The sequence below is a fragment of the Nansenia antarctica genome (assembly GCF_963989245.1).
Source record: "Nansenia antarctica genome assembly, chromosome: 7".
NCBI lineage: Eukaryota > Metazoa > Chordata > Actinopteri > Argentiniformes > Microstomatidae > Nansenia > Nansenia antarctica.
Genome location: NC_137677.1, coordinates 33,778,271 through 33,803,203, shown reverse-complemented (window position 1 = coordinate 33,803,203; position 24,933 = coordinate 33,778,271). Strand labels below are relative to the sequence as shown.

General features: G+C 45.0%; 1 protein-coding gene across 1 annotated transcript; it reads left to right on the top strand.

Annotated features, from left to right (window-relative positions):
* sctr (secretin receptor) lies at positions 1-24,933 on the top strand (the record flags this gene model as incomplete). The annotated part of the gene is made up of 13 exons (XM_080536683.1): positions 1-18; positions 1,508-1,616; positions 4,395-4,490; positions 5,597-5,688; positions 8,063-8,175; positions 9,887-10,019; positions 12,963-13,116; positions 14,177-14,237; positions 16,781-16,850; positions 22,628-22,719; positions 23,544-23,682; positions 23,815-23,856; positions 24,757-24,933. The coding sequence occupies 13 exons, from the start codon at positions 1-3 to the stop codon at positions 24,931-24,933; spliced, it is 1,296 nt and encodes a 431-aa protein (XP_080392809.1).

The following is a 24,933-nucleotide window of genomic DNA, read 5'->3' as shown; positions in this document are numbered from 1 at the left end:
ATGGTCGCCCTGCGGAGTGTCAGGGGCTAATGCTAAGGTGAAAGTGTCACTTTGTTTAGTCTAAGTGAAATTAAACTAAACACGAAAATGTGTCTACTTTAAAAACGTTTAGGCTGACACTGAGATGTTTGAAATCTTATCTTCTTGAAATGTATCACACTAGGATAGCTTACAACCGTTATCTAATTAATTCCTCCAAGAGTTTTCTCGCCAGATATCAGGCTCTTCTTTTTTTTTTTTTTTTGCCTTACAACATTTAAACATCTATGCAATAAAAATACAACACAATATGCTGTAAATCTTCCCTTCTCAAACGTTGGACTTCCAACCGTAGACTTATCATCGTTCCCAACAGACACAAGATAATAATATATAATATATGCACCAGGTCAATAAGAGGAGGAGCAGTGTAACATACTCGAGAAGGGAGACAAGGGGTGCGTTCGTAGATACCCTCTGGAAATCTGGTCAGCACTCATATATTGCCTCTTGTCCAATCAAATTACTTGGTCTCTTTATGACGTCGAACCCAGTGTGCGCTCCGGCGCTCTCAGCGCAAACTTACGAACGCAGCCAAGGTCTCCTCTGCTGGTGTCAAGGGGAGTCTATGAGGCGCACCTTTTGAAGTTGACAGTATTGTGGAGATCAGGGTTGAAATAATAAGGGCATGAGATGTTGCGCAGCATTTTCTTTGGCAATCTAGTCTAGCCTACCTACAATGTGGTTTATTAGTCTGTTATTATTTTTTTCGTAGTGATCAGGCCGGATAGGCAACAGTGGTATAATATTCTTCTTTTTTTGTTGTATTCCAAAAACATTCCAAAAATCGTATTTGTCTTGGAAATAAATAGCGCCAATGAGGATTATCGGGGAATTTAAGGAAATAGTGATTATTGCTCTACTTTTGGACTTGTATTCTTACGTGAGTGACCCACTACAATCGTTTCATTAACTTTTAATGTATTATTTTCATGACGAATGTATGGCTGTTGGTTTGTGTTCACGTCGGGCATGTTTTATGATCTGTCTGTAGTCCATAAACAATAACTTGCAATTATTGTAAGTCTGAACTGCTGTATCATTTATGTGATTACATTATACATTCTCCCCTGAGATTATACTAGAAAACGATATGAATGATTTCTATACGAATAGAAGAAAGTTGCAGAAAATAATAATAATAATAATAATAATAATAATAATAATAATAATAATAATAACCTTTATTTGTAGAGCACTTTTCCTGCAAACGTTGCAGCAAAGAAAATGGCATTCGCCTGCAGTGAAGTCTATATTGCCAATATTTCAGCCCATGCCTTTTCGAAGTACATTTCCATTTCAGACATTTAGCAGAGGTCTTTATCCAAAGCGACTTACAACTATTACTTACTACATAGTCATTGTCTAAGTAAAGACACAGCAGGACAAGCTTGTCTCAACCCTTGCAGGTGAAGGCCATCCCTCCTGAGTGTGACCCCGACTACATGTCTCTCTCCAACCCTTGCAGGTGAAGGCCATTCCTCCTGAGTGTGACCCCGACTACATGTCTCTGCTGGAGGAGGAGAGCTGCACCACAGGCCTGCTGCTGACCAACAGCACCGAGGCCAGCCAGGCAGGCAAGTCTGCAAGGCTACGTTGGTCCCCTTTGTTTTGTTTTCTCTTGCGGTTTATACAAAATCAATAGAAATATGATATATGAAATATACACTGTATTTATATATATATATATTTATATATACACTACCTTAATTAGGCCCCTATACTTTATTTTATTTATTTGTTGTGTCTTTTTATTATTACCACTCAATCTTCTCAGTTTGTAAAGCGTCTTTGAGTGTCTAGAAAAGCGCTATATAAGTCGAATGTATTATTATTAATATTATTATTATGATTATGATTATTATTATGATTATGATTATGATTATTATTATTATTATAACTAAGGCTAGTCAGGTAGCCTATTCTGTGTGAACAAACATTTCGCCATCACTTCACATAAAGCATGAGAAGTTCATAATAATAATAATCATTTAGATATCACATCATATCTGTATAACTACGCCACAAAACACTTGTGTGGACAGAGAACCGTCAGACCCTGTCTGGCTTTATTCTCAACTCTCAACCAGTCGTTTCTCTCCTCTGCTGTTTAATAATTATTGGCATCAGATCTCTGCAGAGACGGAAAAAAACAGCTGCTTATTCTTATTTATGGTGTTGAAAACCGTTACCATAGTTTCCAGATGGATCAGGAGGAGTGAATGCTGTAAGAATTACATTAAATCATGAGGCAATTGGTTGTGATGTAGTTAGCTCTCTATCACACATTTAGTCATGTTCTGTGTAGCCAGCCATACCTGGGGCCACTGAAACATGTTGGGTTCGTCTGGGCTCGTCCACTTACAGAACATGAGCTCTGAAGACCCGGGGAATTGGCTGGATCGGCCTGCCAATGTTCAATAGCACATGGACACTGACCAGGTTATGGAAACAGTGCAAGACGCATTCTGAAACCTGTCTAGATGACAGGAGTCTGTATATAATAATATATTATGTAATATAGTTAGTCAGAGCTCTGTCTCCACCGGGGTGTTGGAGTTGTCTTGTATTATCTGTTAGATCTGAGGAAGAGCACAGTGACACAATAACAGTGGACAGACAGAGCCCTTGGCCCAGTGTGAATACTCTGGAAAACTCAAGTTGAAATGCATCCTTCCATCCTTCCATCCTTCCTTCCTTCCTTCCTTCCTTCCATCCTTCCTTCCTTCCTTCCTTCCTTCCTTCCATCCTTCCTTCCTTCCTTCCTTCCTTCCATCCTTCCTTCTATCCTTCCATCCTTCCATCCTTCCTTCCTTCCATCCTTCCTTCCATCCTTCCTTCCTTCCTTCCTTCCTTCCATCCTTCCATCCTTCCTTCTATCCTTCCATCCTTCCATCCTTCCTTCCTTCCTTCCTTCCATCCTTCTATCCTTCCATCCTTCCTTCTATCCTTCCATCCTTCCATCCTTCCTTTCTTCCTTCCTTCCTTCCTTCCTTCCATCCTTCCATCCTTCCTCCCTTCCTTCCTTCCATCCTTCCTTCCTTCCTTCCTTCCTTCCATCCTTCCTTCCTTCCTTCCATCCTTCCATCCTTCCTCCCTTCCTTCCTTCCATCCTTCCTTCCATCCTTCCTCCCTTCCTTCCTTCCATCCTTCCTTCCTTCCATCCTTCCTTCCTTCCATCCTTCCATCCTTCCATCCTTCCTTCCATCCTTCCATCCTTCCTTCCTTCCTTCCATCCTTCCATCCTTCCATCCATCCTTCCTTCTATCCTTCCTTCCATCCTTCCTTCCATCCTTCCTTCCTTCCATCCTTCCTTCCATCCTTCCATCCTTCCATCCTTCCATCCTTCCATCCTTCCTTCCATCCTTCCATCCTTCCATCCTTCCTTCCTTCCTTCCATCCTTCCATCCTTCCATCCTTCCTTCCATCCTTCCATCCTTCCATCCTTCCATCCTTCCATCCTTCCTTTCTTCCTTCCTTCCATCCTTCCATCCATCCTCCCTTCCTTCCTTCCATCCTTCCTTCCTTCCATCCTTCCTTCCTTCCATCCTTCCATCCTTCCATCCTTCCTTCCATCCTTCCTTCCATCCTTCCTTCCATCCTTCCATCCATCCTTCCATCCTTCCTTCCTTCCATCCTTCCTTCCATCCTTCCATCCTTCCTTCCTTCCTTCCTTCCTTCCATCCTTCCTTCCTTCCTTCCATCCTTCCTTCCTTCCATCCTTCCATCCTTCCATCCTTCCTTCCTTCCTTCCTTCCTTCCATCCTTCCTTCCATCCTTCCTTCCTTCCATCCTTCCATCCTTCCTTCCATCCTTCCATCCTTCCATCCTTCCTTCCATCCTTCCATCCTTCCTTCCTTCCATCCTTCCTTCCATCCTTCCATCCTTCCATCCTTCCTTCCTTTCTTCCATCCTTCCTTCCTTCCTTCCATCCTTCCATCCTTCCTTCCATCCTTCCATCCTTCCTTCCTTCCATCCTTCCATCCTTCCATCCTTCCATCCTTCCATCCTTCCTTCCTTTGTTCCTTCCTTCCATCCTTCCTTCCTTCCATCCTTCCATCCTTCCATCCTTCCTTCCTTTGTTCCTTCCTTCCATCCTTCTTTCCTTGTCTTATGCATTGATCTTACATTATTATTCACTGTATGTACGCTTGTTTTAACCAATCCAACCATGTTGAGTAATTGTAATTAGCGCTGCAAAACTCCCGTAAGTTTGGGAAACTTTCTGATCATTTCCAAAGATTCCATATGGAAACTGAAAGTTTTCCAAACTTACGGGAATTTTGCAACGCTAATACAATGTAATATACAGCATGTCCCCATGTCTCATGTCTCATGTCTCATGTCTCATGCAGGGTGCAGGGGTTTGTGGGACCAGGTTAACTGCTGGCCTCACGCCACGGTGGGAGAGACCGTGTCACAGCCGTGCCCCCGGTTCCTGCACCCCAAAGGTAAAACTGTACGGCCAGATATGACAGTTATGATAAGGAAATGGACTGCACTGATATAGCGCCTTATTCCAAAGCGCTTTACAACGTTTCTCATTCACCCATTCACACACACATTCACACACCAGTGGCGGCAAGCTACCATGCAAGGCGCTGGCCCGATCATTGGGAGCCATTTGGGGTTCATGTGTGTGTGAATGGGTGAATGAGAGGCCGTTGTAAAGCGCTTTGGATAAAGGCGCTATATAAGTGCAGTCCATATACCATTTACTTTATTGCAGTTATTACAAGGCATCTTCATGACTATGTGTCAGGAGAACAACCAATCAGCAATCATTTACTCAAGGTTAATGAATATCAATAAAAAGTCAGGTGTTAAATAATGCGTGTGTTGTGTACCATAGATATCATCCCAGCTTGCATACTCTACCCCCTGGAATATCAACAACAGAGTTGTTCATGTTTAACATGTAAAGCTGTGAATGTGATGTGAATGGATTATGTATCATTTGTGTGTGTGCCTACAATGTTTCTCTATTTAAAATAACCCAATAATGCAGTACCAAACAGTACCAAGCAGTACCAAACAGTACCAAGCAGTACCAAACAGTACCAAACAGTACCAAGCAGTACCAAGCAGTACCAAACAGTACCAAACAGTACCAAACAGTACCAAACAGTTGCAGTAGCATTCTCACAGGACTACTATGTACAGTGGCTTCGGAAAATATTCAGACCTCTTCACTTTTTCCACATTGTGTTATAAGACTCAATTTACAATGGATTCAATACAAATAATTTGCCATCAATCCACACACAATACCCCAGAATGACTAAGTGAAAACACGTTTTTGAGGTTTTCAGTAAATGTAATGCTGACACTCTTTCTTTGTTAAACATCTTAAAACTCTTTGTTAAAAGGCAGAAATGTCATCAACAAATCACTCAATAAGTTCAACTGAGTCCAACTTAAAGCAAGGATGATAGTTAATGTAATTCTGGAATTAATATCTTTGTTTTTATAGAGTCTCTGATTTGCATAGGAATCAATACATTCCAAAGGCATTGTATTATGGGTAATGTAGTTTCTCTTGTTTCTCCTTCCATAGGTAAAGTGTACAGGAACTGCACAGAGCTTGGCTGGACCGAGCCTTTCCCTCCACATGAGATAGCCTGCTTCCTCAACGAGACGTCCTCGGAGGTAACAGACACATTTGTGATGGCAGCTGGTGAAAAAGTTCTCCTGAAAAAGCTTTCAAATGACGTGTCATACATTGAAATCTGAAAAAAGATGAAGAAGATAATGCCTACTTGAATGTTGGTAAACCTCAAACCAAATGGAGAGTCTCGCTCTGAATCAAAACACACTCAAAACAGCTGCTAGTAGCTAGGAGCTAAGCTGGTACATGGCTATGAACATCTAACTGCATGTTTAGCACATCACAACATGCTGATAGAACATCAACATGCTAAAAACACATAACTACACATAATTAGATGATCACACAGTCCTTGCTTTTGAACACATTGTGTTGTTCGTCATATCAAGTGGGCTCTTCAACACTTCAACTTTCGTAATATGCAAAAAAACATGCTGACCTTTTCACCCGACCATGTCACATTTAAAAATACATATATAAAGTGTCTTCTTTTCTCTAGCACTGTGACTGCCGATGGCACTTGCTTTGCTTAGTTGATTCACTTACTTAAATAAGTGATAGTAGATAGGATAAAAAGGCTAAATGCTAAATGACCTAAATGTAAGATGCTTGGCACTAAGACAGATCTGTGGGTTGGATGACTGGAGCTTACTGCCCTGTTGTTAACACCGTCCCAATCCTCTCAGATCTACTCCAGATCCTAAAGGGTAGATATGTTTAAGATGCTGCACCTAGGCAAGGCAAGGCAAGGCAAGGCAAGTTAATTTGTGTAGCACATTTCATACAACAGGGGCAATTCAAAGTGCTTTACATACATTATTAAAATACAGCAAGAGCAGCATAGTAAGAAAGTAAAAATTACAATGAATAAAAGCAAATATAAGTAAATAGATAAAACATTTAACAAGACAATAGTTAATGAAAGAAAGACAGGAGTATGTACTGTTTGTGTTTAATCATAACTGCTGCAAAACATGAAGGTTTTTAGCTTAGATTTAAATATTTTAAGGGTTTGGGCCTGTTTGATTTCTTCAGGGAGTTTGTTCCAGGAGCATGCAGCAGCGTGACTGAAAGCTGCTGCACCGTGTTTTGTTTTTACTCTTGGAATGATTAGCTGATTAGTCTCAGCTGACCTTAGGGACCTTGCTGGAATATAGGGTGGGAGGAGATCTCATATGTATTTTGGTCCAAGACGATTTTGTGATTTGTATGAACCTTTGTTCTGTGAAGTCCCTGTACCTACAGGACAGGTGAAAGGGGTTACCCCGCCCACTGTGTTCAGTGTGCTGCCTGACAGTGTATTAGCTATGTTAGAAACTACAGAAGACTTTCAGTAAAGTTCCTAAACCGGATTACAAGTCTGCATTCATTACCACTCAGGTTACAGCAGGTAGGAGTTGATGTGGGAGTCCTAGGAACAGGATCTCATTCCAGCTCCATTCTGACAGAGAGGAAAGAGGGGAAGTGCTGTGGAGATTAACATTTCGCTCAGAGTGAATCAGATCTAACGATGTGTTGGCGAAGAGCCAGGCCTTAATGATTCAGTGTCCTCTCTCTAGGTGATGTTATCTCCTATATTGTTGTTATTTGATGTGATCTACGGAAGGTTGATATCCCAGTGTGGGAGACGTGGACTTGATAACAGAGGAATAAAAGTCATGAGGTGGAGTGTCCTGGTTTAGCTCAGCGCTCCTCCCCCAGCCCATCCACCCCCACCCCCCACCCCCCCGCGTGCGTGCATGTCCCCCTGTCTGTCCCCCCCCTCTCCGCCTGTCCCCCAGATTCTTCCTGCTGAGTGGACAGCGGTGCTTAACTACTGTGATTAAAGAGACAGATAGTAACAACATGATCCAATCTCTCTCTCTCTCTCTTTCTCAGTCTGTCTCTCCCTCTCTCTGTCTCTCTGTCTCTCTCTCTCTCTCTCTCTCTCTCTCTCTCTCTCTGTCTGTCTCTCACTGTGTCTCTGTCTGTCTCTTTCTGTGTCTGTGTCTCTGTCTGTCTGTCTGTCTGTGTGTCTCTCTCTCTCTCTCTCTGTCTCTCTGTCTCTCTCTCTCTCTCTCTGTCTCTCTGTCTCTCTCTCTCTCTCTGTCTGTCTCTCACTCTGTCTCTGTCTGTCTCTGTCTGTGTCTGTGTCTCTGTCTGTTTATCTGTCTGTCTGTCTGTCTGTGTCTCTCTTTCTCTCTCTGTCTCTCTCTCTCTCTCTCTCTCTCTGTCTGTCTCTCACTCTGTCTCTGTCTGTCTCTCTCTCTCTCTCTCTCTCTCTCTCTCTGTCCTTCCAGTCTCTCTCTTTAACTCACGCACACACACACACACTCACTCACACACACACACACACACACACACACACACACACACACACACACACACACACACACCATCCTGTAGACTAAAAAGCGTTGTTTCCTCTTTCCCCAGGTGCCCAGCAGGTCCCACGGGTACTTCCTGTATGTGAGGGTGATGTACTCTGTGGGTTACTCCGTCTCCCTGACCTCCCTGACCATCTCCATCACTATCATCTGCCTGTTCAGGTGAGTCACCATACGCACATTTGAACCATTTACAGGGTTCCCGCGCTGGTCTTAAAAAGCCTTAAAGTCTAAAATCCAGCAATGTGATTCATAAGGCCTAAAAAGGTCTTTCATTTCAGTTATTAGGTCTAAAAAATGAGGTGCTATGTATTAAAAATGAGATTATCTTGTCCTGCAAGGAAATCAGTCTTCAGACAGTCTGCATCAGACCTTTTTGTCTGTATGGCAGTGAAATCCCTAATTTCATCACCTCGAGGATGACAAAAAGCTATCATATGGTTTTGCGTATAGGTCTAAAATTCTATTCAAAGAGGTCCCAAAAAGTCTTAGATTTGACTTGTTGAAACTTGTAGGAACCCTGCATTTAGCAGGTGCTTTTGTCCAAAGCAATTTACAATGAGAGATTGCAGGGACAGTCTCCCTGGAGTAGCTTAAAGCTGAGTGCCTTACACAAGGGCACACTAGTGGTGGTGGTCCCCCAGGTGGGATTTGAACTCATGACCTTCTGATTACCACTGGCCCTTACCCTTACATCCCCCTTACACTTGTCTTGCTGATATCCCAGGGCTCTCCGGTCTGCAGACGTGTCTCTGAGGAACAGGGGCTGTTTCTGGGCAGTTTATTCACTCCCCCAAACCGTCCAATCAGAAATGGTCTGACTCCCAGACCGCTGCGTCAAGTATACAGTATTATACAGTTAACAGTTAGTTCCGACCAAGTAATTTGATTGGACAAGAGGCATTCGATATACAGTATAACAGCACTGGGACTTTTAACTATATGTATCACTCATAGTTCAGTTAATACAAAGTAGCTAGCCTGCAGATGTTTGTGTTCAGGTTATTAGGCAACAGTCCAGTTGCGGAACTATTTTTTGTTGACGGAGCCAAAATAAATGATTAAATAAACAAACAAATCATAATCTGTTGTCACTTATTACTGATATATAACTAATAAATTGCGCTGTAGAACAGTAAAAAGAAAAGCAATATCACACGCCTGCGGCCTCGTACCTACGACACAGCCGTGCTGATATTCAGTATAACACACTCCCTCTCGTGTGATATTGCTTAAGTATATATGTTACGGTACATGTGGGAATACGGTACATGTGGGAAAACTAGGGTTAGGGTTAGGTGCTAGGGTGATACGGTTAGGGTTAGGGTTAGGATTAGGGTTAGGGTTAAGATTAGGGTTAGGGTAAGACATGCCAGCATGTACCAAGTCACCCTAGCACCTAACCCTAACCCTAGTCTTCCCACATGTACCGTATTCCCACATGTACTGTAACATATATACTGTGTATGTGAAATACTGTCAAATGCTTTCAATCCAAATCAGTCCGCAGACTCATGTCTTCTACTGCCCCTCAGCACTGAGTCTCCTGAAGACACCCGCTTTTTCCCCTCTACTGTGTCCCCTAAAACTTCTATTGCCCCCCTTGTACTGTTTCTCTGTTTCTCCAGTGTCTATATAAAAATAAAAAATAAAAAAGTCTAGGTTTAGAAGAAGGTGATAGAAGTAGATTTTTCCTTCTATCACAGAGACTGGCAATGGCCCCGGGCCTGAGCTGGATTACTCATCCTGCTACGACTGGTGGATTGATGATTCACTTGCTTAGTCAAATGTATTGATTGTAAATCACTTTGGAATAAGGCGTCTGCTAAATGCCAAACATGTAAATGTAATGTCTCTCTTTCCACCCCCTCAGGAGACTCCACTGCACGCGTAACTACGTCCACATCCAGCTCTTCCTCTCCTTCATCCTGCGGGCGGCCCTCATCTTCATCAGGGACTCTGTGCTCTTCTCCTCAGAGGACCACTTCCACTGCCACGACTACCCGGTACGACCCATTGACACGCCACGCCCCCTCAGCCAACCAACCACTCACCTCAGTAGGGTTGGGTACCGAAAACCTACCGAACCGAATTGCAACAGAGATTTCGGTTCCTCGTTTCGGTTCATCTCTCTCGCCCCCTGGTGTCCGAAACGGACGTTACATGCAACCTCTGCTAATCAATCACTCCCCTCTGCTAATCAATCACTCAGGGCTGGACTGGCCATCTGGCATACCGGGCATTTGCCCGGTGGGCCGCGGTAGTTTTGGGCTGAGCCGACCGGCAAAAAAATAAAAATAAAAAAATAAATAAATATTTTTTTATTTTTTTACCAGCCGGCCCGGCCGAAAGCTACCATCGAACGGCCCATACATCGAAAGCTACCATTGAACGGCCCATAAATCAGGGACAGCGGCCCATTGGTACATTTTCTAGACAGACACTGGGCTGGCCCAATCAACAGAGAGAAGGGGGGGGGGGGTCAGGGGTCACGCACGCACGCAGCACCAGACCTCCGTCTCAGTTTCGCAGTAGTTTTGGGCCGAGCCGGCCGGCAAAATAAATTTAGTTAGCCTGGATAGTTACTAGATAGATACTGAGAGAGATGGAGCGCAAAAGCACACTAAAACGGAAGGGAGGCTGGGAAAAACTTAGGGAGAAAAACAAGAAGAAACTCGAGGCAGATGCTGCCAAATGTGTAAACATTAGGGACATGTTTGCTGCACCCTCAAGTTTACCACAGCAGCAACAGCAACAGGTTGAAGAGGAGGCTGGCAGGGAGGAGCGGGAGCAGGGTACAGATACAGAGGTTTAGGGTTAGGATTAGGGTTAGGGTTAGGGTTGAAGAGGAGGCTGGCAGGGAGGAGCGGGAGCAGGGTACAGATACAGAGGATAGAGAGGATACAGAAGAAGCGGGCCGAGTCAGCCTGTAACCGTTGACCCGGTAAGGAAAATATAGGTAGCTGTTAGGGGTGTAACGGATCGCCCCCCACGGTTCGGAACGCATGTGTACCGCGGATCAATTGCAAAATGTAACCAAGTAATAATAATACTTAATATTAGTTAATATCCCTTGTAAATCACAATGTAGAGTTGCCATGAAAAGATAGACGCGACAGTTGCGTGCTTTGTTTTACTCTAAAGCGCAATGATAGGTTGATAATGGAGAAAGAAAATCTAGAACAACAAGGCTGCGTTCGTAAATTCGCTCTGGAATCTGATCACTGAGTACACTGGTCTACTTGCACTGGTGCCATTGCTTACTGCATGTAGTCGTCTTTGTAGTGGTTTGGGGGAATACTACAGTTTGTCATATGACTGTACAGCACAGTATATAAGGCAAGTATTTTTGTGCTGGTGGGTGTGGTCCGACCGATTGGGGTGGGCCTGTCTGGGCCAAAAATGCCAGGGCCTAATTTTTGTCCCAGTCCAGCCCCACTCCCCTCTGCTAATCAATCACTCCCCTCTGCTAATCAATCAATCAATACACCAGAATATCAATCATCAACCCATTTGTTTTGTTTTTTATCAACAAGTATGTATTTGTGTCAACCTGTCCTGTAGATACTCTGAAAACCACTCTCTCTCCATCCATATTTAAAAATACACCACCCCCTCCACCACCCCCTCTCTCTCTCCTTTTTTTTCTCTCTACAATATCATATTTTGCACCATATCACTATTTGCACTTCTGGTTAGATGCTTAACTGCATTTCGTTGTCTGGTACTTGTACTCTGCAATGACAATAAAGTTGAATCTAATCTAATCTAATCTAAACTAAACTAATCTAATTTTATGCAAAATTCAATCAATATAGGCCAGAGTAGTAATCTTATAGTATTATCTGTTTAGTAATTGACTATCTAATGTGATCAATGTGTTGGGAATAATCTAAGTCCTCAATAAGGAGAGACCAGCCTGGGGCCGGATTCACCAAAGTGTTCTTAAGATAATTCTTAAGACAATTCTTAAGAAAAAAGATAAGATGTTCCTAAGAATGTTCTTAAACGCTATTCACCATTTTTTTCTTAAGAATTGTCCTATGTCTTAAGAACTTCTTAGTTTTCTCACTTAAGAAGTTCTTAGGTTTTGAACTGTGATTTTTACACCTGTGTGTCTCTCTCTCTCTCTCTCTCTCTCTCTCTCTCTCTCTCTCTCTCTCTCTCTCTCTCTCTCTCTCTCTCTCTCTCTCTCTCTCTCTCTTTTGAACTTGTGAAGAACTTCAATCTAAAATGTGAATATAAAATAAATAATAGTAAGGACATTGTTTCAGTTACTTGGCCTACTTAAATAACATGTTCATAATGATTAATTAAGTAGTATACATCAAATACAACAACTGCCTCCTTGATTTACTTTCTGAGTACATTGTGGTGTAATCTAGGAATAGGCCTACATGTGACACAGGCTGAAAGGCCCATTTCAGTTATATCTCAAACATACAAACATGTGATAGACATTCACACATTCACACAAAACATTCACACAAAAGTACTCTGACCAACTTGAATTAACAATATGTGTTAACACATTGTCTAGGGCTAAACTAAATATTAATAAAATCAAATAAATGCAATACAAAATTGTTCAAGTAAGACTTACCTTTCACTTTAGCTGCTTTAAGACAGGTGAGAGCTTCTCTTAAAGTTAAGAAGACATTTGAGAAGAAATCTAAGAACTTTGTTTTGGAGAATCTAATTTGTTCTTAAGTTCTATCTTAGGAAAAATCTTAAGAAGAAAGTTAAGAAAAAACTAAAGTTAAGATAAGATTTTCTTCGGGAATACCAAATCTTCTTAAGTTTTGTCTTAAGAACAAATGTTGTTCTTAAGAACAAATTTGTTCTTAAAAACGCTTGGTGAATCCTGCCCCATTTTCTTTCAGTTTGTCTTCTTCCCTCTACCTCCTGCCGACTTTGTCTGTTTGTCTGTCCTCTGTCGCCCCCTTCAGGTCAGCTGTAAGATTGCAACGACGTTCTCCAACTACAGCATTATGGCTAACTACAGCTGGCTGCTGGCCGAGGGCCACTACCTGTACAGCCTGGTCAGCGTGTCGCTGCTCTCCCGGAGGAGGCGCCTCTGGTGGTACATCCTCCTGGGCTGGGGTAGGCCTGTCTGTCTGTCTGTCTGTCTGTCTGCCTGTCTGTCTGTCTGCCTGTCTGCCTGTCTGTCTGTCTGTCTGTCTGTCTGTCTGTCTGTCTGCCTGTCTACCTGTCTGTCTGTCTGTCTGCCTGTGTGTCTGCCTGTCTGTCTGTCTGCCTGTCTGCCTGTCTGTCTGTCTACCTGTCTGTCTGCCTGTCTGTCTGCCTGTCTGTCTGTCTGTCTACCTGTCTGTCTGCCTGTCTGTCTGTCTGCCTGTCTGTCTGTCTGTCTGTCTGCCTGTCTGTCTGTCTGTCTGTCTGTCTGCCTGTCTGTCTGTCTACCTGTCTGTCTGCCTGCCTCTCTGTCTATCTGTCTGTCTACCTGTCTGTCTGCCTCTATGTCTGTCTGTCTGCCTGTCTCTCTGCCTGTCTGTCTGCCTGCCTCTCTGCCTGTCTGTCTGTCTGTCTACATGTCTGTCTGCCTGCCTGTCTGTCTGTCTGCCTCTCTGTCTGTCTACCTGTCTGTCTGTCTACCTGTCTGACTGTCTGCCTCTCTGTCTGTCTGTCTGCCTGTCTGCCTCTCTGTCTATCTGTCTGTCTACCTGTCTGTCTGCCTCTCTGTCTGTCTGTCTGCCTGCCTGTCTCTCTGCCTGTCTGTCTGCCTCTCTGCCTGTCTGTCTGCCTCTCTGTCTGTCTGTCTACATGTCTGTCTGCCTGTCTGCATCTCTGTCTGCCTGCCTGTCCACCTGTCTGCCTCCCTCCCTGTCTGTCTATCTGCCTGCCTGTCTGTCTGCCTCTCTGTCTGTCTGCCTCTCTGCCTGTCTGTCTGCCTGCCTGCCTGTCTGTCTGCCTGTGCGACTTCACCACTTGTTTATAACACAATACTCTCTCTCTCTCTCTGTCTCTGTCTCTCTGTCTCTCTCTCTCTCTCTCTCTCTCTCTCTCTCTCTCTCTCTCTCTCGTTGTCTCTCTGTCTCTCTCTCTCTCTGTCTCTCTCTCTCTCTCTGTCTCTCTCTCTCTCTCTCTGTTTCTCTCTCTCTCTCTCTCTCTTTCTCCATCGTTCCTAATCCTATGTTCCCCTCAGGTTCTCCGTTAGTTATTATAGTATCTTGGAGTTTGGCAAAATATCTCCATGAAGATGAAGGGTAGGTTGTGTCCATATGAATGCATCCAAACAGTCCATGTTGCTGCGTGTGTGTGCGTGCGCATGTGTGTGTGTGTCTGTGTGCGTGTGTGTGTGTGTGTGTTCTCCTCATGGTGTGTGTGTGTGTGTGTTCTCCTCATGGTGTGTGTGTGTGTGTGTGTTCTCCTCATGGTGTGTGTGTGTTCTCCTCATGGTGTGTGTGTGTGTGTGTTCTCCTCATGGTGTGTGTGTGTGTGTTCTCCTCATGGTGTGTGTGTGTGTGTGTGTGTGTTCTCCTCATGGTGTGTGTGTGTGTTCTCCTCATGGTGTGTGTGTGTGTGTTCTCCTCATGGTGTGTGTGTGTGTGTTCTCCTAATGGTGTGTGTGTGTGTGTGTGTGTGTGTTCTCCTCATGGTGTGTGTGTGTGTGTGTATGTGTGTTCTCCTCATGGTGTGTGTGTGGGTGTGTTCTCCTCATGGTGTGTGTGTGTGTGTGTTCTCCTCATGGTGTGTGTGTGTGTTCTCCTCATGGTGTGTGTGTGTGTGTGTTCTCCTCATGGTGTGTGTGTGTTCTCCTCATGGTGTGTGTGTGTGTGTGTTCTCCTCATGGTGTGTGTGTGTGTGTTCTCCTCATGGTGTGTGTGTGTGTTCTCCTCATGGTGTGTGTGTGTGTGTGTGTGTGTTCTCCTCATGGTGTGTGTGTGTGTGTGTGTGTGTGTGTGTGTTCTCCTCATGGTGTGTGTGTGTGTGTGTGTTCTCCTCATGGTGTGTGTGTGTTCTCCTCATGGTGTGTGTGTGTGTGTGTGTGTTCTCCTCATGGTGTGTGTGTGTTCTCCTCATGGTGTGTGTGTGTGTGTGTGTTCTCCTCATGGTGTGTGTGTGTGTGTGTTCTCCAGTGGTGTAGTCTAGTTTTTTCTAGTGGGTATACTGTGATTTTGCCCTCCCAGTCAGAGCGACACCTGTCCCGTAGCGACACCCCATACGCACTGCCACACTCACTTATGCATACAGTATGCATCTACACCAGTGTTTGCTGCCTTGGGGGGGGGGGGGGGGGTGGCATGGACTGTACTTGTACATCAAGCTGCCTCACGCTACAGAAACAGGAGATAGGCTCCTGCCCCCTAAGGGCCGTTAGGCTCGAGAACCATCGGTTCTCAAGGCTACTTACGTGGTCTTGACTACATGTCCACTTTCTCACCTGGTTCTTGCTCTCTCTCTCTCTGGTGTGCCGACACCATCCTGCTCTCTCTCCTTCTCTCCCTCTCTATCCTCCTCTCTCCCTCTTTTGCTGTCACCCAAAAGGCAAATATAACAACCAGAGTATTTATAATTTAATAAGAGGTATACATTGAATTCATATAAAATCATAACATCATTCTAATTGAATATTGGGTTGCTGTGGGCAATAGAGTCAGATACTGTCTTTAATTACTCTCTCACCTGTAAGAAAATCGTATGTCCAACTACAAAAAACAGACATTTCCAATGAGTGAGGGTTTGTTCCAATGCTTCAATCCACTGTCCATGTACTGTAAATATGCCATTATGGTATTACCATAAAGCCCAATTCTAGCAGAATAAGAAAGATTGTATATCTACTTTAAGTAAAATAATAAAGTGCCTCCAGTTAGCTCTTTAGCTGGCATGTGTGCAGCAGACTAGCTCATCTAATCACCTCTGAGCTAGCTAGCTAGCTTGCTAGTTCTTTGACACTATTATTCACACCATGAAACTATAATCAGACACTTGAATGAATGAATGAATGAATGAATTAATGAATGAATGAATGAATCGTCTTTATTGTCATTGCTACAGTACAGGTACCAAACAACGAAATTTAGGAGGGGTGGCTCCCCTGGTGTTAGGAAAGGGGAAAAAACACTTTTAAAAAAATCACAAGAAGGGAAGGAGCTGGTTTACATAAATAAAGGCTATGTACACTATCCACTATACTATACTGTACAGATAGACGACTAGGGTTGTCATATTGCACAATAGTGTTATTGCACATTTATTTAAAGTGTCGCAGTTTGCAGGCTTGAAATTTACATATTTGTGCCTCAGCACTACACCTGATTTTTTCAGTCCAGCTGGCTGGCGAAATGAGGGAGTGCTTCGCCAACCAATCAGGTAGCGGTATTGCCCTGCCTCCCCCTACCATCCTAGGTTTCGCAAATTCGCGGCCCGCCCACCCCAAGGCTCTGTAGGGGAAATACTGAGACTAGCATTCTGAACGACTGGTTATGTGATAACAAACATGTCAGAAAGTTCGAAGTAAGTGCTTCGTAACACAGGTCTACGGGGTGAATTTTATGAATGAAAGTGAAAGTTCTGTCACAAAACGCCGTTACGTATCCTCGCGCATTTTCTAGTGGGTATACCAAATCCTTGGCCTTTCCTAGTGGGTATACGGCGTAGTCCTGCGTATCACGTAGACTACACCACTGGTGTTCTCCTCATGGTGTGTGTGTGTGTGTGTTCTCCTCATGGTGTGTGTGTGTGTGTGTGTTCTCCTCATGGTGTGTGTGTGTGTGTGTGTTCCTGTGTCTCTGCGGTACTGAAGGTGCTGGGAGTCGAGGAGACGGGAGTGGATCTGGTGGATCCTCAGAGTTCCCATCCTCCTCTTCATCATCGTCAGTACTGCCTTCATAACCTTTGACCCCATAACCTTTCAATAGTATAGCCTCTCCAGTCTACTGATGTACTGTATTAATATAATATATATATATTACTGATGTGTTTATTGACCCATTGGACTGGAAATGAAAAGTGACATTGTCATTATTAGGGACTTTAACCAGCGACGGTTTAAGAGACGGTTACAGCGTTTGAAATTGAAAACAATTTTCCACTTTGCGCGATTCTGCCTCGACGCTTGCCATCGTAGCCCAACTGTCTGCTATTGTTTTTCATTTTATTTAACCTTTATTGAGCCAGGTTAAGTCTCATTGAGACTTACAAGAGAGAGACCTGGCCAAGAAAGCGGCATAGAAAATGACAGACACACATTACAACATAATACATTACAAATAAAGATTAAAAAAAAGAAAAGACAAGACCATGTTTCACATTGAAGGCAGGCACCATTATTTCAGCAGTGTTACCAGTGTGAAACATTTACAGACCTGGATTTCATAATCCTATCACCTCTCGATAAGCACACCTCTGAAAACCTGTAGAACAGAAAACCCGCTGTTTGAGACACGCGCCGTGGAGGTAGCAAACACGCGTCTGGTGAGGACGACGCACCTAAAAGTCCAGCAAAAGTTAGGTAAGGTAAGGCGGCTGGTGGGCTTTCGGCCTTAGGGTTAGGGTTAGGAAAAGGTATGCTAGCTATGGTTAGGGTTAGGGTTATGGCCGAGAGCTGCGGTGTCCATAGCAACGCAGCGGGCGACGCGCACGTTGTTGTGTCTTGCTGTTCTCTCTGACATTACAAGATACACTTTATAATAATAATGACTCTGGTCTCTGGAGCAACGTTCAGCGTGCGTCTTTATTCACCATTTCAACAACAACTAGACCACACTAGTCAATCGGTGATAACATTGTCAAGATGTAATGCTACGGAGGCAATAGCAATCAATCCCAGATCTATGCTAAACATAGCAATATACTACATCCCCCCTTTTAAGCATTAAAAGTCTCTCTTGGGTCAACTGAAAATTAGTCTCTGAAAAGTTATACGTCCTATAACTTGTCCAGTAACTTGTGAACTTTCACTTGGAGTAAAATCAAACTTTGTAAACATACCACACACTTTCTAAATGTGTCCAACTATCATCTAGTAACTAACTAAACTAAGGGACAGAGGTCACCAGTACTTAACCCTGGTGGAGCACAACCTTCAGCGTTGGCCCATCTCAAAGTCTTGATACCTTGCCGGAAGCACCACAGCTCTGCCACTTCTGGTGCGGCAGGTAGGAGTGGAGCTCTCGCCCTCACAGGAGGACGGGTGCTGAGCTGGATGATCCGGTGACTCTGGGGGTCCTCCCAGCGGGCTCACAGGTGCAGGCTGCTCCAGTGGCTCAGGATCTCTCTCTTGATGCAGACTTGGATGAATACGCCTGAGATGACGTCTGTTCCTTCTGAAGACAACACCAGACGGGCTTCTCACGTTGTATGACCGTGGCTCTTCTCGTTGGTTTAGGACTCTGGCTGGCATCCATCCACGTCTCGTTTCCATGTGAACCGTTGCACCAGGAGCAAACTCAGGTAAGGGCTGTGAGTTGCGGTTGTAGTAGTGCTCCTGTCTGGTTTGGAGATCTTTCAGCCTGGCATGAACTCCTCTCGGGGTAGCTGGCTGTAGAACAGCTGTAGAGCAGGGCAGCGTGCTTCGTAGTACTCTTCCCATAAGCACCTGAGCTGGGGAAACATCTGTGCCTGTTATTGGAGTGTTTCTCAATGCTAGCAGGGCTAGATGGGGGTCTATGTTGGTCTGCAAAGCTTTCTTGAGTGCATGTTTGACCGTCTTCACCATCCTCTCTGCCAGACCGTTGGATTGAGGATATGCAGGGCTGGAGTGAATGAGCTGTATTCCCCAGGATGCTGCAAACTCCCTCATCTCTGCACTTGCAAAAGGAACATGGTCGCTTACCAGCTCTTTTGGGATCCCGTGCCTCGCGTAGACTGCTTTCATCTTGCGGATGACTGTGTGAGCGGTCTTGTCAGGTAGATGGAGCACCTCTGGGTACTTGGACAGATAGTCCACCACGATAAGGTATGACTGGCCCTGGAGCTCAAAGATGTCAGCCCCGACCTTTAGCCATGGTATCTCAGGGATATCATGTGACATGAGGGGCTCTCTCTGGTTCTGTGGTTGGAGTTGTTGACACGGAGAGCATCTCTCCACTGCGTTGTCGATGTCACGAGTCATTCCCGGCCAGTACACGACTTGTCGGGCCTGTGCCTTTGTCCTCTGGATACCTTGATGTGCGAGGTGTAGTCTCTCTAGTATCACCTGTCTGGCGGCTTGAGGAATCACAATTCTGTCGCCGGTCATCAGTAGTCCGTCCCTGATGTGGATAATGTGCCGCTGAGGCCAGTATTGGTAGAGACTGGCGGGCACACTACGTCGTCTTTGGGGCCAGCCGCTGCGGTGTCTCTCAGCCACTGCCTGTAGTGTCTCGTCAGCTGCTGTGGCTTCTTTGAGCATCTTGAGCATGTCTGAGCTCATGGCAGCAGTAGCCTCCATCGTGTGGATCACTCTCTCCTCGAAGAGGTCCTCTTTTCCACTGTCGGCCTGTTCGGTGACAAACGCGCGGGAAAGGGTGTCGGCGACGTGCATGTCTTTTCCTGGCGTGTATGTTATTTTCAAATCATACCGTTGAAGCTGGAGCAACATGCGCTGTAGTCTTGCTGGGGCTTTGCTCAGGTGTTTCTTAAAAATCACTTCAAGTGGCTTGTGATCAGATTGGACTGTAACAGTGTTGCCGTAAACATACTGGTGGAAGCGTTTGGCTGCGAACACTATCGCCAGCAACTCCTTCTCTATTTGGGCGTAGTTTCTCTCAGCTTCTGTGAGAGCTCGTGAGGCATAGCACAGCGGTCTCCCCTCCTGGAGAAGACAAGCTCCCAGTCCATCTTTCGACGCGTCAGCCTGTATGGTGAGAGGCATGGCTTGGTCATAGAACTTCAGCACAGGGGCGTTGGTGAGGGCTGACTTCAGCTTGATTAAAGCATCATCATGTTCATGGTTCCACTGCCAAGCTGCATCTCTCCTCAGCAGCTGTCTGAGCGGGGCAGTCACTGAAGCTTCATCAGGGATATACTGAGCCAAATACCTCGTCATCCCCAACAGCCTCTGCAGCCCTGTCTTGTCCTCTGGTGGCGGCATGTTGTTGATGGCCGTCACCTTTGTGTCATCCGGTTTCACTCCCTCTGGTGTAATGACGTGGCCCATGTATCTGACGGTGTTGATTTTGTACTGGATTTTTTCCTTGTTGAACTTGACGTTGGCTCTCTGTGCCCTCTCCATGACCTTGTGAAGGATGCCATCATGTTCCTCTTCTGTGGCGGCGGCGATTATCATATCGTCTGCGATGATATGGACTCCTTCGATGTCTCCAAAAGCCTCACAGTTTTTCTGCTGAAAAACTTCGCTGGCGGACTTGATGCCAAAAGGAAGTCTCTTAAAGCGGAATCTTCCCCACGGCGTACTGAATGTGCACAGCATAGATGATGGCTCGTCAAGTCTCACCTGCCAATATCCGTCCTTCTCGTCCAGGATCGTGAATATTGACTTCCCAGAGAGCTTGCTCTGGACTTCCTCCGGGGTTGGTATCGAGTAGTGCTGCCTCTTGATTGCCTCATTCAGATCACGAGGATCCAAACACACCCTCAGTGATCCGTTCTTTTTCTCAGTGATGACGAGGCTATTCACCCACTCGGTCGGGTCTGTCACAGGTGCTATGACGTCCTTTTTTACAAGCTCTTTCAGGGTTGTTTTCAGTCTGTCCACGACACTGACTGGGATCTTTCTGCATCCGTGGACGACTGGGGCCACACTTGGGTCTGTGTGTATGTGGTGCACACCGGGGAACTCACCCAGGCCACTGAAGACAGATGCGTACCGCTCCACCAGCTCCTCTTTTGTAGCTGGTGCCTTGACTGCAAGCGTCTCTATTCTCCTCACGAGCTGCAGTGTCTCGCACGCTTCTCTGCCCAGAATGGGCGTGGTGGACTGTGCAGTCACAAAAAAAACTAGATTTGCTCTTGCTCTATTGGGTGTCTCACACGTGAATGTCACTGTTCCTTTCGGTTTCAGGCGTGCTCCTCCATAGGCAATGAGAAGTGTCTGTGTAGGCTTTAGTCGTGGGGGCCCCGGTATCTCCTCGAAAATGCACATTGGAAGCACGTTCGCCTCCGCCCCCGTGTCCAGCTTGAATCTGACCGGGGTGTCTCTGAGGTTGACTGTGGTGGTTCGCCTCCGCCCCCGTGTCCAGCTTGAATCTGACCGGGGTGTCTCTGAGGTTGACTGTGGTGTACCACGCGTTGTCTGTCTGCTGCGTGATCTTGTCTACCCTAACACAGAACACTGAGCCTACAAATAAAGAATCTACCTCGCTCTCAAGTTGACTGACGTCCCTTGCTGTGACTGTCCCATGCTGTGGTGCGCCACACACTTTGGACCAATGGTTTCTCTTGTTGCATTTGTGGCATGTGGTCCCGAAGGCAGGACATTGGCGGGGCGGGTGTGTCCCTCCACACTTCCCGCATGTGTTTGTGCTGTCCGTCTGCTCATTTGCTCTTCCTGACGATCTTTGTTTTCTGTATCCTCTTCTCATCTCAGAGTAGCTAGTAGTTCCTCTGGACAGTGCTTGAACTGGGGCGTCTGCGTGCCCTGTCCCCATAGCTTGCAGCTGTGACTTGGCAGCTTCTGCAGCTCTGCATATGGTTAGTGCTCTGTCCAGGGTTAGGTCTGTCTCTCTCAATAGTCTCTCTTTCATGCGAGGATCAGTTAGGCTAAACACCATTTTGTCTCTCAATGTGTCATTCTCACCTGCACCAAACTCACAGTCTCTGCATTTCTGACGGAGTTCAGTCACAAACTTGTCGACACTAACTCCCTCTGACATAGAATGGGACCAGAATTGGTGACGTTCAAAAACAATGTTCTTTTTTGGGGATACAGTATGCTTCAAATGCATCCATGATCTCTTTCATTGTCTCGTATGCTGGGTCTTCAAAATCAATGGTGAATGTATTATATACCTCTAATGCCTCTTCTCCTATGGTGTGCAGCATGATGGCTATTTTCACATGCTCATCTTTATCATCTGCACCAGTGGCAATCATATACAGTTCAAAACGTTGTTTCCACCGACGCCAATTCTCACTCACGTTTCCAGAGAGCATGAGCGGCGCGGGAGGCTTGAACTGTTCCATGCTTTGCTTTCACTCGCTAGCTACTACGAACGAACGTCGCACAGGGTCGATAGCTATGCTATATGCTATGCTATGCTATCTATAGTTCTCCACAAAGTTTCTGCGTAGATCGACGGCGCCTCGCAATTCCTTATATTTGTGAAGAAGTCACATCTTCTGACACCATGTTGTGTCTTGCTGTTCTCTCTGACATTACAAGATACACTTTATAATAATAATGACTCTGGTCTCTGGAGCAACGTTCAGCGTGCGTCTTTATTCACCATTTCAACAACAACTAGACCACACTAGTCAATCGGTGATAACATTGTCAAGATGTAATGCTACGGAGGCAATAGCAATCAATCCCAGATCTATGCTAAACATAGCAATATACTACACACGTCATGCGGAAGTGGGCGTGGTTTCGTCTAAACTCGGTTGCGATTTGGGTAGTCGCTGACGTCAGAACCGCGCACGCATAACCGTCGTTTCAACCGTCGTTGTTTAAAGTCCCTGTTTTCACCTCTCTCTCTCCTTCCTGCAGGTAAACTTGCTGTTTTTCTTGTGTATCTTAAGAATACTGGTGGCCAAGCTGAGAACACAGGACATGCATGGAAATGAGTTTAACCAGTATAGGTACAGTCTTTAATCAGTCTGTAAAGAGCCTGACCACCATGTTATCATAACAGTACAAAGCAATAATAATTAATATCCAATAAACATTACAAACAACCGCTGTACACATGTTTACATGACTTGTTTTAAATTAAATTACCTACCTACCTACCTATCTATCTCTCTATCTAGCCTACCTGTCTGCCTGTCTGTCTGTCTGTCTGTCTGTCTGTCTGTCTGTCTGTCTATCTATCTATCTGTTTATCAGAATCAGAATTATTTTTATTGCTAAGTATATTTGCACATACAGGAAATCGACTTGGTGTGATTGGTGCATAGGACATAAAGATACAAACAACAATATAATAAAAAACTAAAACACTATAGCAAAAATAGTTTATCTATCTGTCTCTGTCGTATGTGTTTATGTCAGGAGGCTAGCCAGGTGTTATGTCTGTGTTTCAGGAGGCTAGCCAGGTGTTATGTCTGTGTTTCAGGTGTTATGTCTGTGTTTCAGGAGGCTAGCCAGGTGTTATGTCTGTGTTTCAGGAGGCTAGCCAGGTGTTATGTCTGTGTTTCAGGTGTTATGTCTGTGTTTCAGAAGGCTAGCCAGGTCTTATGTCTGTGTTTCAGGAGGCTAGCCAGGTGTTATGTCTGTGTTTCAGAAGGCTAGCCAGGTCTTATGTCTGTGTTTCAGGAGGCTAGCCAGGTCTTATGTCTGTGTTTCAGAAGGCTAGCCAGGTCTTATGTCTGTGTTTCAGAAGGCTAGCCAGGTGTTATGTCTGTGTTTCAGGAGGCTAGCCAGGTGTTATGTCTGTGTTTCAGGTGTTATGTCTGTGTTTCAGGAGGCTAGCCAGGTCCACCTTCCTCCTGGTGACTCTGTTCGGTCTGCACTACGTCCTCTTCGCCTTCCTCCCTCACACGGTCGACGACTCCACCTACAAGATCTGGAACTTCATCGAGCTGGCGTTCTCCTCCACGCAGGTAGAGCTTCCACTGTGACTCCAGTGGGTTTGTTTACAGAACACCTGTGAGGTACAGTGTATCTATGAACAGTGAAAACACCTTGTTGTTGATGGATGTTGACAGTAAACGCTGTTCTCTGAACCGTTCTAGGGGTTTGTGGTGGCGGTTCTGTACTGTTTCCTGAATGGCGAGGTAGGTTGATAATACATAGATATAAAATGATGTCTATAATATAAAGGTAGATTGATAATGTATAGGTATAATAATATATATATGTTACGGTACATGTGGGAAAACTAGGGTTAGGGTTAGGTGCTAGGGTGACTTGGTACATGCTGGCATGTCTAACCCTAACCCTAGTTTTCCCACATGTACTGTATTCTCACATGTACCGTAACATATATATATATATATATATATATATATATATATATATATATAATATACTGTATATATAGAGGTAGGTTGATAATATATAGATATAAGAATATATATAATGTAAAGGTAGCTTGATCATGTATAGATATAATATTATATATCATAATTTAGAGGTAGGTTGACACCCCTGTCCTTATCCTAAGACCTTTGGTGCTTCTGAAAAACAACATAGAACCTTTTAAAGAATAAAGAAAAACTAATAAAAAAACATGTTCTTAACTTCTGATTGGGTGGGCAAGATGCCCCCCCCCCCGTGCTCATAGCCCCTGCCAGCCTTGCCCTACTTTGACCAGGGTTCCTGCGCTGGTCTTAAAAAGCCTTAAAGTCAGAAATCCGATCTGGAACCAAAACAATGCCAATTCGCTTCCTTTTTTGTCTGTATGGCAGTGAAATCCCTAATTTCATCACCTCGAGGCTGACAAAAAGCTATCATATGGTGTCGCGAATAGGTCTAAAATTATATTCAAAGAGGTCTAAAAAAGGTCCAAAAGGGTCTTTAATTTGACTTGTTGAAACTTGTAGGAACCCTGTTTGACAGTAAACTTTCCGCCTCAGAGTAGCTGGTTCAGTAGACAACAGAGACCTGATGATGAGGTAAGGTAGGTGATACCTTACCTCCCTGACCTTTGACCCCCCCCCCCCCCCCCTCCTCAGGTGCAGTACGAGATCCAGCGGCGGTGGCGGAGGTGGAGGCTGAAGCAGCACCTGCGCGGGGGGGAGGAGCCTAGACGCCAGCACGGCTCCATGAGTCACAGCGGCCTGGCCCCGCCCCATTCCCAGGTGTTGTTCCTGCCCCGCGTGTCCAGCTCACGCCAGGCCAGCCTGGTGTAG